Source organism: Perca fluviatilis, chromosome 17, assembly GCF_010015445.1.
Source record: "Perca fluviatilis chromosome 17, GENO_Pfluv_1.0, whole genome shotgun sequence".
Lineage (NCBI taxonomy): Eukaryota > Metazoa > Chordata > Actinopteri > Perciformes > Percidae > Perca > Perca fluviatilis.
Window position 1 is genome coordinate 1,224,533 of NC_053128.1, and position 14,156 is coordinate 1,238,688.

Consider the following 14,156-nt stretch of genomic DNA (forward strand, 5'->3'; position numbering starts at 1 on the left):
TTTAAAAATATATTTTGTCTAGCTATTAGTTGTTCTGTGTAGTTATTTATGATTATAATTAAAATTGATATAGTCATTGGTTATATATGCATCTATTTGTAAATATTTTTGTTTTAATGCACACTTAAATATAATTTGATTGGTTTGTATTATAATTTGCCAAATTGAGTAGATCATCCATACTCTTCCTCCTCGCTTTGATTTTTAAGTCATATTTGTATTTACTATTAGTATTTAGTTTTTATTGCAAGTTTAAAACAGTGCAGTCAGGAAGGTAATGTTCGTGGCTGGTGATGTATTGTATTTTATGGACGGACGCTCGGGTCTACAATTCTTCTGGTGGAACTTAAACGCAGCATCACTGATGACGTTATAGAAGGAAGATAAACATGGCGTCCGGACAGCAGTGGGTGTTGGTGGAAATGGTGCAAGCGTTTTATGAGGTAAGTTTCTCCTCTCTACAGCTCTGTCGGGTAGAACTTGGCGTTTACACGCAGATTGGTCGTGTGTTTAGCTCCTCGGGGATGTTTTCACTCTAGTCCGAGAGGCTGGTTATTGAGAAGTTCCCAGTCAGGAAGTGGCCGTGGCTCGGGGAAGGCGTGGCCGTGGCTGGAAGCCGACCAGTCAGGAGAGGCATGGAAGATGGCTGAAACATAGCTAGCTAGCCACAAAAGTAGAGCATATAAGTGAAAACTGGTCCGAGTTATAAGGTTGAAGCCAAGATCAATAGTAAAGTTCTATATTTACTTTTGTTACTGTACAGAAATACATTTAAGCATATTCTGTGTCTGTGCAGTGTGCACTGTTGTATAGTAACACTTTTCTAGTTTTAGACCATAACATTACAGCATTTGAGCTATCATGTCACCTGACTGCTTCATTTCATTCAGGTTTTTAGCCTACTGTTATCCAGAGCGATTTACAAAACATAGCATAAATTCCATCCTCTTCCATAATACTTAGTGTCAGTTGTGTGGAGATGTAACGGTAAACAGGCTCAGCTGAAGCTGGGATGCTTCAGGACTGCAGTAGGTAACGAGCTACACATCCACTAAGTGTCAGCCTTGTGTATATCCATGGAGGTTTGCCTATTTAGCAGCCATAATTTCATTCAATATTTAAGTAGTGTGGGAGTTATGTATTGTACCGAGTTTGGTTTAGTGACAATATTCTACTATATTCATAAAATACAACATATTAGACTGTCAGGGATGACTTGGTGCTCTCTCTCAGTCTAACATTTATCTGTTGTTATATTAAGATGGAGTCAGGCATTTAATATCCCACATTAAGAAATATTAGAAAAAAATTACAAAATTGAGTAATCGGATAAAACAAACAAAAAAAAAACTTCAGGAACCAGATCAGACACCGCATTATAGAAGACAAGTTATATGACATTATAGTTTAACAGTTAAATGACCATGACATGGTGCTCTTTGAATGCTTTTCTATAGGCCTTAGTGGTCCCCTAATACTGTATCAGAAGTCTCTTTTATATAGGCCTTAGTGGTCCCCTAATACTGTATCTGAAGTCTCTTTTATATAGGCCTTAGTGGTCCCCTAATACTGTATCTGAAGTCTCTTTTATATAGACCTTAGTGGTCCCCTAATACTGTATCTGAAGTCTCTTTTATATAGGCCTTAGTGGTCCCCTAATACTGTATCTGAAGTCTCTTTTATATAGACCTTAGTGGTCCCCTAATACTGTATCTGAAGTCTCTTTTATATAGACCTTAGTGGTCCCCTAATACTGTATCTGAAGTCTCTTTCCCGAAATTCAGCCTTGGTGCAGAATTCCAGCAACTAGAGCCAGTCCCACAATGAGCTTTCCTTAGGATGTGCCATTTCTGTGCCTGTAGCTATTGAGGAGGAGAGAGGGAGGGGCAAGGTGGAGAGTGGGGATTTGGCCTTGACCAACTGCCACGTTGCTCGTTTGAAAGCCATGATGTCTCTCTCTCTCTCTCATGGGTGGGCCAAATTCTCTGGACGGGCAAAGCAGAGAAAGGGGAGGTAACCTTGCTCCTTATGACCTCATAACAAGCAAGATTCCAGATCGGCTCATCTGAGCTTTCATTTTCTCAAAGGCAGAGCAGGATACCCAGGGCTCGGTTTACACCTATCACCATATCAAGCAAATTGGGGACCATAGGCAGGCTGGGGGAACGCATATTAATGTTAAAAAACCTCATAAAGTGAAATTTTCATGCCATGGGACCTTTTAAAGATAAGTAATATGTCCACATTCTATAGGGCGTTATTATGGAACGGCTGGACAATATAACTGAAGGAATTACTGCGAAGGTGAATGCACTATTCATTGTTGTTGTTGGCTGGATGTGTCATCAGAATCAAATTATCTTACTGCTCCCAGATGACCCTAATCTAGTGCATTGTGGGAGAGGAGAATTCAAAGAAAGAACGACAGTTGGTTTTAGTCGTGTTCCACTTGAAATTAGGGATCAACCGAAATGTCTACCAGACATTTCAAAATAATACATTTTCTTTTTTGAAAGATTATTTTGTGGCATTTTAGGCCATTATTATTGACAGGACAGCTTAGACTTGAAGGGGGAGAGAGAAGGGGAATGACATGCAGCAAAGGGTAGCAGGTCGGGAGCGAACCCTCGGCTGCTGCGGCAAGGACTGAGCCTCTATATATGGGCGTGCACTCTACCAGTTGAACTACCCAGGTGCCCAAAATAATACATTTTAAAGCTTTATTGCTAGGCCTGTCACGATAAAAAATTTTGCTGGACGATAAATTGTCCCAGAAATTATTGCGATAAACGATAATATTGTCATCGAGAGACCATTTGCATCTAATATAATGATAATGGCATAATAATACAGGTACACCTTTTCAAAGATCAATACACTTTTATTTCTGAATAATATTTAACACTGGAACTGGAAGACATTTTAAATATCCACAATATGTCTTTGATCTCCTTTGGTATGTCGTCTTTCACGCTGATGTACAGTTGTGGAATTGCCGTTTGTGACACGTAAGTTCTCAGACTACAGACTCTGTACTACATTTTACAATTATTTAACTCTAAATATTAAATTTAAATAATATATAATTAATAAATTAAATCTATCTGTATGGCTATCTGCCACATGGCGAGTAAATGTACCAAAATAGTTCTGTTTTTCAGTCTTCATTTTGGCGAAGGTGCGGCTTCTGCTCCTCTTCAGGTCGGAGCTTCGTGGGCGGGCCGGACACACACACACACACACACCCACACACACACACACACACACACACACACACACACACACAAACACACACACACACACACACACACACACAGGTGCAACTCTGACATACTTTCCACACTCCGTCCGCGTGGACAGCTGTAGGCTTGTACCGTTAATGTTCGTGCATTGTCGGAAACATGGAGCCACTTTCCTGAAACCGCGCGCGAGATCACCAGCGGGCGTAGGTCCGAGGCCGGCTCCACAGTCTCCACCTGCAGGTTGTCAGCTGTGTGGTTTGGATTGAAAGGGAGAAACGGGACGCCAAGTAACACGGTGGATATCGCCTCATATAGGCCTACTTTTTTGATGGCCTTTAACTGCAAAGTGCTGCGGAAACCCTGCTCCAACTCTCAACTAGCGTTTGTCTGTCTCTGTCTCTCTGTCCGCAGTCCCGGCCCCACAAAGACCATGCGACTGACAAGAGGGTTCACCCTCGTTACGCTAAGGAACCGAGAGTGGTCCTCCAGTCTCTTTGGTAGAGAGAGACGAGGAAAACAAACAAGCATGCTAATGGAAATTATCGCGGCCGGAAAAATTATCGAGCTCATTTTTTTTTATCGTGCGATAACTCGATTTATTGACTATCGCGACAGGGCAGGCCTAGTAATTGCAATGCCATGAAACCGTGATGTTTTTGCTGAAGGTTATCATACAGTCAGTAACTCTCAGCGGCCCAGGCCTAAGTCTGACACCCAAATGATCCTGGTGTCCCTGTCTCCCTCAGGCTCCTGCCTATCACCTGATCCTGGAGGGCATCCTCATCCTGTGGATCATCAGACTTCTCTTCTCCAAGACCTACAAGCTTCATGAGACCTACAGACTGACAGAGAAGGTAAGCTGAGCTCCGTGTGTGTGTGTGTGTGTGTGTGTGTGTGTGTGTGTGTGTGTGTGTGTGTGTGTGTGTGTGTGTGTGTGTGTGTGTGTGTGTGATAGTTCAGAACATATCACTGAAACTCTGTCTCACATCCTAAATGGTTGCCATGCCTACAAAGGAATGTACATGGCACGTCATGACAGAATAGTAGACCTCATAGTGAAAGACATATCAAACCATTTCCCTCTTTCAGTAAGAATTTAGACGTGTAAATCCCCACAAAGCTTGTGGACCTGATGGTATAAGCTGTAGAACACTAAAGGTGTGTGCTGATCAGCTGGCACAGCCCTTCCACAGGCTGTTTCAGCTGTCACTAGACACTGGTGTTGTTCCCAGTTTATGGAAAAAATCCTTAATAGTGCCGGTGCCTAAAAACAATAGACCTAAGGAACTCAATGATCTGCGCCCTGTTGCCCTTACATCCACAGTTATGAAATGTTTTGAAAAAAATAATTTTAAAGGAACTTCTCCATAAGCTCCCAAAATCAATTTGCTTATCGTGTATAGAGAGGTGTTGAGGATGCACTGCTATTTTTGATTAACAGCATTCATGAGCACCTTGAGCATGCTAAGAGCCTGGTCAAGATTGTGTTCATTGACTTCAGCAGTGCTTTTAATAGAATCCAACCCCACCTGCTGGTGGAAAAATTGGTGCATTTGGGAGTAAATCCCCAATTGATTATTTGGATCTATAACTTCTTGACGGATCGCAGTCAGCAAGTCAGATTTAATTCAAGTATATCATCCTTTAAAAACTATAAACACAGGGGCACCACAAGGGTGCATTCTGTCGCCTATTTTATATACATTGTACACCAATAATTGCCAAGCCTCCTCTTCAGCTCACACTTATTTTAAATATGCTGATGACACAGCATTGTTTTTTGTTTTTGTTTTAAATCTGACATTTCTTCTGTGAATGAATTCCAGAGGGAACTCCAGTGTTTCACTCAGTGGTGTTCTGATAATTTTCTTGAAATAAGTGTGAAGAAAACAAAAGAGATGGTCATAGATTTTAGCAAAAACAGAATTATAGTCCCCCCTTCTAAGATCAATGGTGAACTAGTAGAGAGAGTCTCAACCTACAAATATTTGGGAGTTGAAATTGACTCTAAATTAATTTTTAATGACTGTGCATTGAATAAAACTAAGAAAATGCACAAACGGATGTTTTTCCTTAGAAAACTAAACACTTTTAGACTAGACAGACACATCCTTGTAATGTTTTATAAAAGTATTCTCCAGAGTGTTCTGTCTTTTGGCCTTATCTGCGTGTTTGGTAACATGCATGTTAAGGACCAAAAGAGACTGCAGCGTATGATCAAGATGGCCAGTAAGATCATAGGACTTGACCAGGTGTCGGCAGCTCAGCTGTACAATGAGCTTATCTTAAAAAAGACTGACCAAATCCTTAATGACCCCACTCACCCTCTTCATCATAAATTTATGAGAAGCAATAGGTCAATTGGTAGAATTTTACAACGGAGAATTAAAACGGAAAGGTACAATAAATCATTTGTGCCTACAGCGATCAGACTGTATAATCACCAAGCAAATCGCAAGTACTTTGATCCCGCACTGGCACTTTAACTGGATGGTAGATCCAGATTTTGTTTTTTGACAACCATTCCTAGTTATTTTTATATATATTTTTTTTTTTACTTTAGCTACCTTAATGTTTCGTAAACATCAGATGTCGGATTGTCTTTGTCATTTCTGTAGTATTGTTTATTCTTTGTATTGTTATTGTTGACTGTTTATATGTTTAGAGAATATGTTGTGACAAGAGTGCATAATGAATGACCACATGAATTTCCCCTTGTGGGATAATAAAGTTTACCTTGACCTTGAATATACAAACATTCTCAGGTAAAACCATCCATGTTTCAGCATTGCAGTAGTAATCTTAGTACTTTCTTACATCTGGGGCCCATTCTTCGTACGTCGCTAACTCACTTAGCTGGATTTGATTGTTGGCGATTTGGCATGATCTTGGATTGTTTAGTTCTTCGACGCTCATCCTGGACTTGCTGTCATAGCAACAGGTGCGCAATCTTAAACCTGCTCGCGAGCAGGCTTATTTCATGTCAACAGGATTAGATCCCGGCTATATAAACGGAGGTGATTTGGGAAGTCTGTCGCAGCCATGTCTGGTCCGTTTTTACGTCAGGAACCTGTTGCTGAAGGTGCCAGAATAATTCAAAGAGCTTTTCGAAGCAATCGCGTTTTGCGAGATCGACAGGATCCTTTAGATAATCTACTGATTGAGAGATATCGTTTTTCTCGGGAGGGTCTCATCTACATTATCAACTTGTTGGAGCCACACGTTAAAAGTTTGACTCGTCGGAAAAGAGAACACAATGGCATTACAATGAACTACACTAGGAAAAAATATGATCAATAACATATTGCAAAACATTACTACATTAAGTTATGCAGTTTTCACCTTCACAAGTCAAAGCAATTGACTCAATATTTATCTTTTGGAATGACTGTACCAGCCATTTGGATTATAGACATACTTAATTTAATGCAGCAACAAATTATTTACACTGTAGCAAGATGATTTCAAACTCATTTCCCTGTAATGAAGGTGTTGCTGTTACTGGTCCCTGGCTGTAGGTCTAAGGAAGAGCTGCCCCCAGGGATGCCCTCCACAATGGGTCGGTTCGCATTTAGCCCAAGGGCCAGCTCTTCTGCCGGGGTATAATGTGGGGTGCAGGACCACCACCTGTTTTTTTATGCTCCGCCTTTTTCTTGGTTGCTGTTATAAACAGACAAACATCATTTAAAATGTTTTTGGGTAAAAGAGACCAAACAGTAGAAGTAGAAAATCTTACCAGTTTGAAGAATATTCTTGTACTTCACTTTTACTTGTTCCCATGTTCTAGTGGGTCCTGAGCTGGCTCTGACATTAAGCAATTATGAAATAATTAAAATACAAGCATATATACTGTAATAAGTGATATAACCATAACATGGAACACTTACGGATTTAATTTGTCTGCTTCTTTTTGCCAGCCCTCTCTCCTGGCTTTTGCAGACTTTGAGGTGTTCCCTGGCGTTTTAATTATTGTTTCAAACTCAGCATACCCTTCCAGTAATAGTTCTTGCTCTGCTGCGTGGAAAAACTGAGTGCGCTCTTTGGCCACGGTGAGCAGCCAATAGCAGCGTTGCTGATCAAAGTTTCTGCTATCGATACATCTCCCCTTTTAAACAAGCGCATGAACGCGCAATTATCTCACTAACTCAATCCAGCTATACTAATCATCAACAGCAGGTGTGTTCGAAGAACCTAATTAGCCAGATCATGATTAGCACGATGATATCATCTAGGATGTGTCATTTGATCTCGGATGTTTTAAGCAACGTACGAAGAATGGACCCCTGGTTGCTAATACACCAGATGTAGTTATTATTAATGAGGAGTCTAGTGAGGTGCATATTTTGGAGGTAGGCTGCAGCTTTGATTCCAGCATGGAGGAGTCTTTCTACACCAAGGTAGTTAAATACCAACCACTCCTAAACACCATCTCAGAGCTAGGCTATAGGTGCACACTACTGGTTTTCATATTTGGTAGCCTAGGAAACACACACAGGTTCGTAGTAAGAGGGCTGCAACAACTTGGAATGGCCAAAAAGAGGGCTAAACGGCTTGCAAAATACTGTGCCATATCTGCTATTATCGGCAGCCGCCACATATGGCGAAGACGCTGCTACTTATACCCTTAAGAACCAAGTATTGTGCTACCTATACCCTCGGGAAGTGAGTATTGTGCTACTTATCCTCTTAAGAAGTGAGTTTCGTGCTTGTAAGTGATATTGTGAAAATATGCTGCGTGCCACTGGTCCATGAGTTTGTGTCTTTTATTGTACTGCATCTGTAGTATTTATGTCCTTGTACTATTTTTCTATATGTGGACATAAATAAATTGTTTGTTTTGTTTGTGTGTGTGTGTGTGTGTGTGTGTGTGTGTGTGTGTGTGTGTGTGTGTGTGTGTGTGTGTGTGTGTGTGTGTGTGTGTGTGTGTGTGTGTGTGTGTGTGTGTGTGTGTGTGTGTGTGTGTCATTGTCATCATGTCTGTCCCATGGCTCCCTGTTCCAGGAAAAGGAGGACCTGATTGAGGAGTGGCAGCCAGAGCCTCTCGTTCCTCCTGTATCCAAAGACCATCCCTCCCTCAGTTATGATGTTGTCACAGGGTAAAACACTCAGACACTCCCCCCAACCACAAACACATTTATTAACAAGATCTTCTCCAAAAAGCAGTGGTGGCTAGGCCTGTTACTATTATTACATATAACTACTGTCTAATTGTCTTTTTCTTTTTTTTTAAATAATCACAGTTTCTTTGTTTAACCGCAATGAATTCCTAACATGAGCTAAGGTCTTAAGGAGTATGACTGGTCATGTTGATTTTGTTTAGATATGATAAATTGTAATTATGAAAGTGATTATTGGTCAGACTATATAAATTATAGACTATAGAGATTATAAATTTGACTGAAAGAGACAATTATATTGTTAATCGTATTTATACCTGAGACAATTGATTGTACAGTAAAATTTGGAATTGTTCCAGCTCTAGGGGTGGTGCCAGCAGTCAGTACAGACAGTCTATCACTATGTGTATTTGGATGCAGATGTTAGATTTTCTAACATTTAAAGCTTTAGTCGCAACTTTTTGATATTAATGAACGTCCGTTCCATTCAAGCCATTACCAAATTGCTACAAAGCTAATTCAGACTATCAGCTTCACACAACTCTCTCTGGATTTCTCTCTTCATTTCTGTGACTATGTTCAGAAGATTGGGGCGTCCGGTGACTTTCACATGCAGAAGCTCGAGTGAAGATAATGACCTCTTCTGAAGAGTCAGTCATGTTTTTTTTTAATCCTCCGTGTCCTCCTTGGTTACTAGCAACTATGTGGTGGGGGGGTGCGTGATCACATAAGGCTTGTATCATGTGGACGTGCCGACAGTGTTGTTGTCATTACTTAGAATTCCTCATGGGGGAGACAGAAACTACGCACTATAGCTTTACAGTAACATTTAGTGAAGTGGTATTGTCACTTTTTTTGCCCGGCTGTTCAACTACAGCCCCACACGTTTTTGACAGGGCTGACATTTATCAGCTAAATATAGTTTAAACCAGTGCTGGAATGTAACTAAGTACATTTACTCCAGTACTGTACTTGAGTCCAAATGATGGGAAATTTACTTCCGGAACCCAAGGTCTCTCAGAGGAGGGGCGTGACTGTTGAGCTCTATAGACTACTCAACCTGTGCCTCAGTTTCTTCAACCCACACCTTGTTCCTTAAGAAAGGAAAAGAGGCAGCGGTTGGCAGCCATCACTCCCCCCACTCATTGTTTAGGAGGGCTGTGCTTTTTACAGTTAAACTTCAGTAGAATGAAACGTGAAAAGGTCACACAGTATGAGGAGGAGCACACTGCTGAGCGCTGGTCAGCTACCAGAGAGCCACTTTATGAACTGGGGTCATGATGATATTCTTTAACTCAGGGCTGCCAGCATGGGCTCCAGCTAAAAACACAGGGCCGTCACACAAGTTGAACCAGGCTCAGCTTTTGCTGCAATGCAACGTCAAATACATTTAAGCGCACATTCCTGGGAATACGACATAGTTTTTCCAGTTAGTAAAATCCGGTCTGAGTGTATTATTAGTCTGGTGCAACAGAAGTACATTGCCAGCTTAAAACCAGACATCCGGCGCGGGGCTCCTCCTAGTCTCACATTGCCAGAGTGCTGGGTCAGCGCTGGAAGGTCTTGCTACACCACACATACATTCTAGGATTGGAGAAAAAAAAACACTGGCTTGCTAGCATTTCTTTAAACCAATCAGAATAGTTGCTACGCTCCTGATGGAAGGAAGTTGTTTTTGGTAGAACATTTGCACGAGGGGAGGCTAATTCTTCGCAAAATAAAACAGGTACTTGTACTTTACTTGAGTCTTTTCTTTCCATGCCACTTTCTACTTCTACTCCGCTACATTTCAGAGAGAAATATTGGACTTTTTACTCCACTACATTCATCTGTTACAGCTTTAGTTACTAGTTACTTTAGTTACTCCACTACATTCATCTGTTACAGCTTTAGTTACTAGTTACTTTAGTTACTCCACTACATTCATCTGTTCCAGCTTTAGTTACTAGTTACTTTAGATACTCCACTACATTCATCTGTTACAGCTTTAGTTACTAGTTACTTTAGTTACTCCACTACATTCATCTGTTACAGCTTTAGTTACTAGTTACTTTAGTTACTCCACTACATTCATCTGTTACAGCTTTAGTTACTAGTTACTTTAGTTACTCCACTACATTCATCTGTTACAGCTTTAGTTACTAGTTACTTTAGATACTCCACTACATTCATCTGTTACAGCTTTAGTTACTAGTTACTTTAGTTACTCCACTACATTCATCTGTTACAGCTTTAGTTACTAGTTACTTTAGTTACTCCACTACATTCATCTGTTACAGCTTTAGTTACTAGTTACTTTAGTTACTCCACTACATTCATCTGTTACAGCTTTAGTTACTAGTTACTTTAGTTACTCCACTACATTCATCTGTTCCAGCTTTAGTTACTAGTTACTTTACACATTCAGATTCCTGCACACAGAACACATGTAGTTTATAAAATCTGATGTTTGATTCTAAAGTAAACTAGCCGACAATATAACGGCTACAAGTCACGCTGAGATGATCAGACCATTAAACACACAGCTGGTTGGATCCTTTACTCTTTCTACAATGGGAGGAGAGTATTTTTACACTGTGGTATTAGTACTTTTACTTAAGTAAAGGATCTGAATACTTCTTCCATTAAATATTCCAGTTCTCATCGGGCCAAATTAACCAAATACTCCGATATGTACAGTCACGCTTGGTGTCTGTTTGCCACTTTCTTTTCTTTCCAACATCAACCGTACCAATGTCCCTGCGTGTGTAGCCAATTCACAACATACCATGTGAAGTTTTATACAGTCACTAGATGCTGTTTGGTGCTCTGAGCGTTACAGTAAGATGAGCATTAAAAGACACTGTTTTCCGTTACAGACCTCCCAGCCACAACATCATAATCAATGGGAAAGAGTGCATTAACTTTGCATCATTTAACTTCCTGGGTCTCCTCGACAACGAGCGGGTTAAGGTAAGTATTTATTCTTGAAGCCGTCAGTACCTGTAGTTGTACTTCTTTTACGTGTTTCCTTCCTTTCGACATGCTGCCAGCGAGCATCAGTGTGTGATTGGATCTCTGAATAAATAATTTTCTTCTCGTCATTACAGCAAAAAGCTTTGGCATCGCTGAAGAAATATGGAGTGGGCACATGTGGTCCAAGGGGCTTCTATGGAACCTTTGGTGAGTGAAAATCTATTTTCAGGATACATTTACATTGCTATGTTTTGGATCTCTGTGCACCAAGTGAAGAACTAATCTCTGTTTAAACTAACACGCCCAAATCTCATATCTCATCAACATTCTGGTATACTCGACATAAACAGGAGGCAGTGTGGAGACTCCGCCCCCTGCTGGTAGTTGCCATGGTAACATTAGTAGCTTTAGTCTCAGATAACGAGACGTCGTGACTGATAAGACCCAATCAGGAGGAGAAACGTTGGCGTCAGTGTTGTCAAAGGTCTCCGTTTGAGGCCGTTGAGACTGAAACCCAACCCCGCAGATTCTAAATAAAATTTATTTTTTTTTTTTTTTTTTTTTTATTATTTGAAAAAGGGAATGAGTAATGGAAATGGTTAATGGAAGGCATGGGGAATGGAGTGGAAACGCCAGAGGGGGAATGGGGGAAATGAAGGAGGGGGAATGAAAGTCAGAGTGGGGAATGGGAAATGGAATGGAGAGGGGAAATGGTAGGGAATGAGGGGGAAACGCCAGAGCAGGGGGGATGATGAGAGGGGAAACGCCAGAGCAGGGGGAATGAGGGGGGAAACTCAGCCCAGAGCAGAGCGGGGAATGAGAGGGGAAAACGCCAGAGCAGGGGAATGAGGGGGGAAAACACCAGAGCAGGGGGGAATGAGAGGGGGAAACACCAGAGCAGGGGAATGAGAGGGGAAACACCAGAGCAGGGGGGAATGAGAGGGGAAACACCAGAGCAGGGGGGAATGAGGGGGGAAAACACCAGAGCAGGTGGAATGAGAGGGGGAAACACCAGAGCAGGTGGAATGATGGCAGTTTCTTTGTTTAACAGCAATAAACTGATAACATGAGCTCAGGTTAATGGTGTATGAATTTAAATTTATAAGAATGTTTATATTTATTATTATAACAATTATTAGTTGTTGGCACTTGAGCCTAAACACGTTCATAGCAACAAATATGACAAAGGGGGGAGGGGACTGTTAGAAAACATGTTTTATGATAATAAAGAGGTGTGTATTTCCTTTATGTATAACCAAAAGATGTATCCTGGGATTCATTAAAATCTTTAATTTGTATAAAAACTCTAAAATTAATTGAATTGAAATTATATTGTTAAATCCCAATCATTTCTGAGATAATTAATTGTGCAGCAAAATTTGGAATTGTAACAGCTGTAAACTGTGGTCTAACTTGTTAGCGTCTCTCCCCCAGATGTTCACCTGGAGCTGGAGAGTCGTCTGGCCAACTTCATGAAGACAGAAGAGGCCATCATCTATTCCTATGGCTTCGCAACCATCGCCAGTGCAATCCCTGCCTACTCCAAGAGGGGCGACATCATCTTTGTGTATGTAATGTCTCTTCTAACCAGGGCTGTAGTCATCGAGTCTGGACTCAAGACGTTGTTCTATTGTGTCAGCCTTGTCTTGGACCTGTTGGTATCTGGACTAGACTTGTCTCTGGCTCGGCCATTGGACTGGCCAAATATTCTAGTTGGTCTCGACCGAGTCCAGCACTATATAAAGTAACTTTCTCCTTCAAAAAAAATGATCCATTGATGAAGTATTAAATTGCTCTACTTAAAGTAAATAATATGGCCTAATTTGATCGTAGAGTGTTGTTACTTTTTGATCTTTACAAATAATAATAATAATAATAATAATGCAAAAAGGTCATCTTAATATAGAAGATATACTGTCTTTCACGTCACATAAATTATGAACAGGTAAGTAAGTGGTCTTGAAGGGGATTCTTTTTTTCTGTCTCGGTTTTGACTGTCTCTCATTTGGACTCGGTCTCGACTGGTCCTGTTCTTGGACTTGTCTTGGACTCGACAAAAATGGTCTTGACTACAGCCCTGCTGCTAACGTGTACAGAGCAATATTAAGCCAGGATTCAGTGAGCACCCTATACCCGAGTCTTTTTCTTTTGAAACGTTTTGTCACTGCGTTGTTGTGGTGAATAAAGACTTAAAACTACAGTTATTGTCAGGTTCAGTTCACACAGAAAACCATATCCAGCATCTCAAGCCTGCATGTGTTTATATGTTGTTGGTCCGTTGGGTTTAGTGTGCCATGGTTGAGTGTTTTCACTTTTGTGTTGTGTGTGTTCAGGGACGAAGCCGCCTGCTTCTCCATCCAGAAGGGTCTCCAGGCGTCCCGCAGCTTCATCAAATACTTCAAACACAACGACATGGAGGATCTGGAGAGGCTGCTCAAGGAACAGGAGCTGGAGGACCACAAGGTTAGGACGGAGTTATTCCAAATAATATATACTATTTATCCTGCAAGGGAAATTTCTATGCTTGTAGAAAACACATTACACACAGTCCTTAAACACACACATGCTCAGTACCTATACATGCACTAATGGAGAGATGTCAGAGTGAGGGGGCTGCAGCTGTCAATGGACAGGTGCCCCGAGCAGTTGGGGGTTCGGTGCCTTGCTCAAGAGCACATTGGCAGTGCCCAGGAGGTGATCTGGCACCTCTCCAGCTACCAGTCCACCACCATACTTTGGTCCGTATGGGGACTTGAACCAGCGACCCTCTGGTACCCAACCCAACTCCCTACTGACTGGGCTACTGCCACCCTCGAATGTGATAATGTGATTATGTGACTTG

General features: G+C 41.2%; 1 protein-coding gene across 1 annotated transcript in view; it reads left to right on the plus strand.

The window, feature by feature from the left end:
- The first annotated feature begins 333 nt into the window (after positions 1-333).
- The window catches only part of sptlc1 (serine palmitoyltransferase, long chain base subunit 1), a 29,683-nt gene continuing 15,860 nt past the window's right edge, over positions 334-14,156 (plus strand). Inside the window, exons 1-7 of the mRNA XM_039779926.1 lie at positions 334-443; positions 3,989-4,096; positions 8,244-8,338; positions 11,218-11,311; positions 11,449-11,521; positions 12,749-12,881; positions 13,648-13,777. Of these exons, the coding sequence (XP_039635860.1) occupies positions 390-443; positions 3,989-4,096; positions 8,244-8,338; positions 11,218-11,311; positions 11,449-11,521; positions 12,749-12,881; positions 13,648-13,777 (687 nt within the window). The 5' untranslated portion in view covers positions 334-389. The remainder of the gene's footprint in view (positions 444-3,988; positions 4,097-8,243; positions 8,339-11,217; positions 11,312-11,448; positions 11,522-12,748; positions 12,882-13,647; positions 13,778-14,156) is intronic.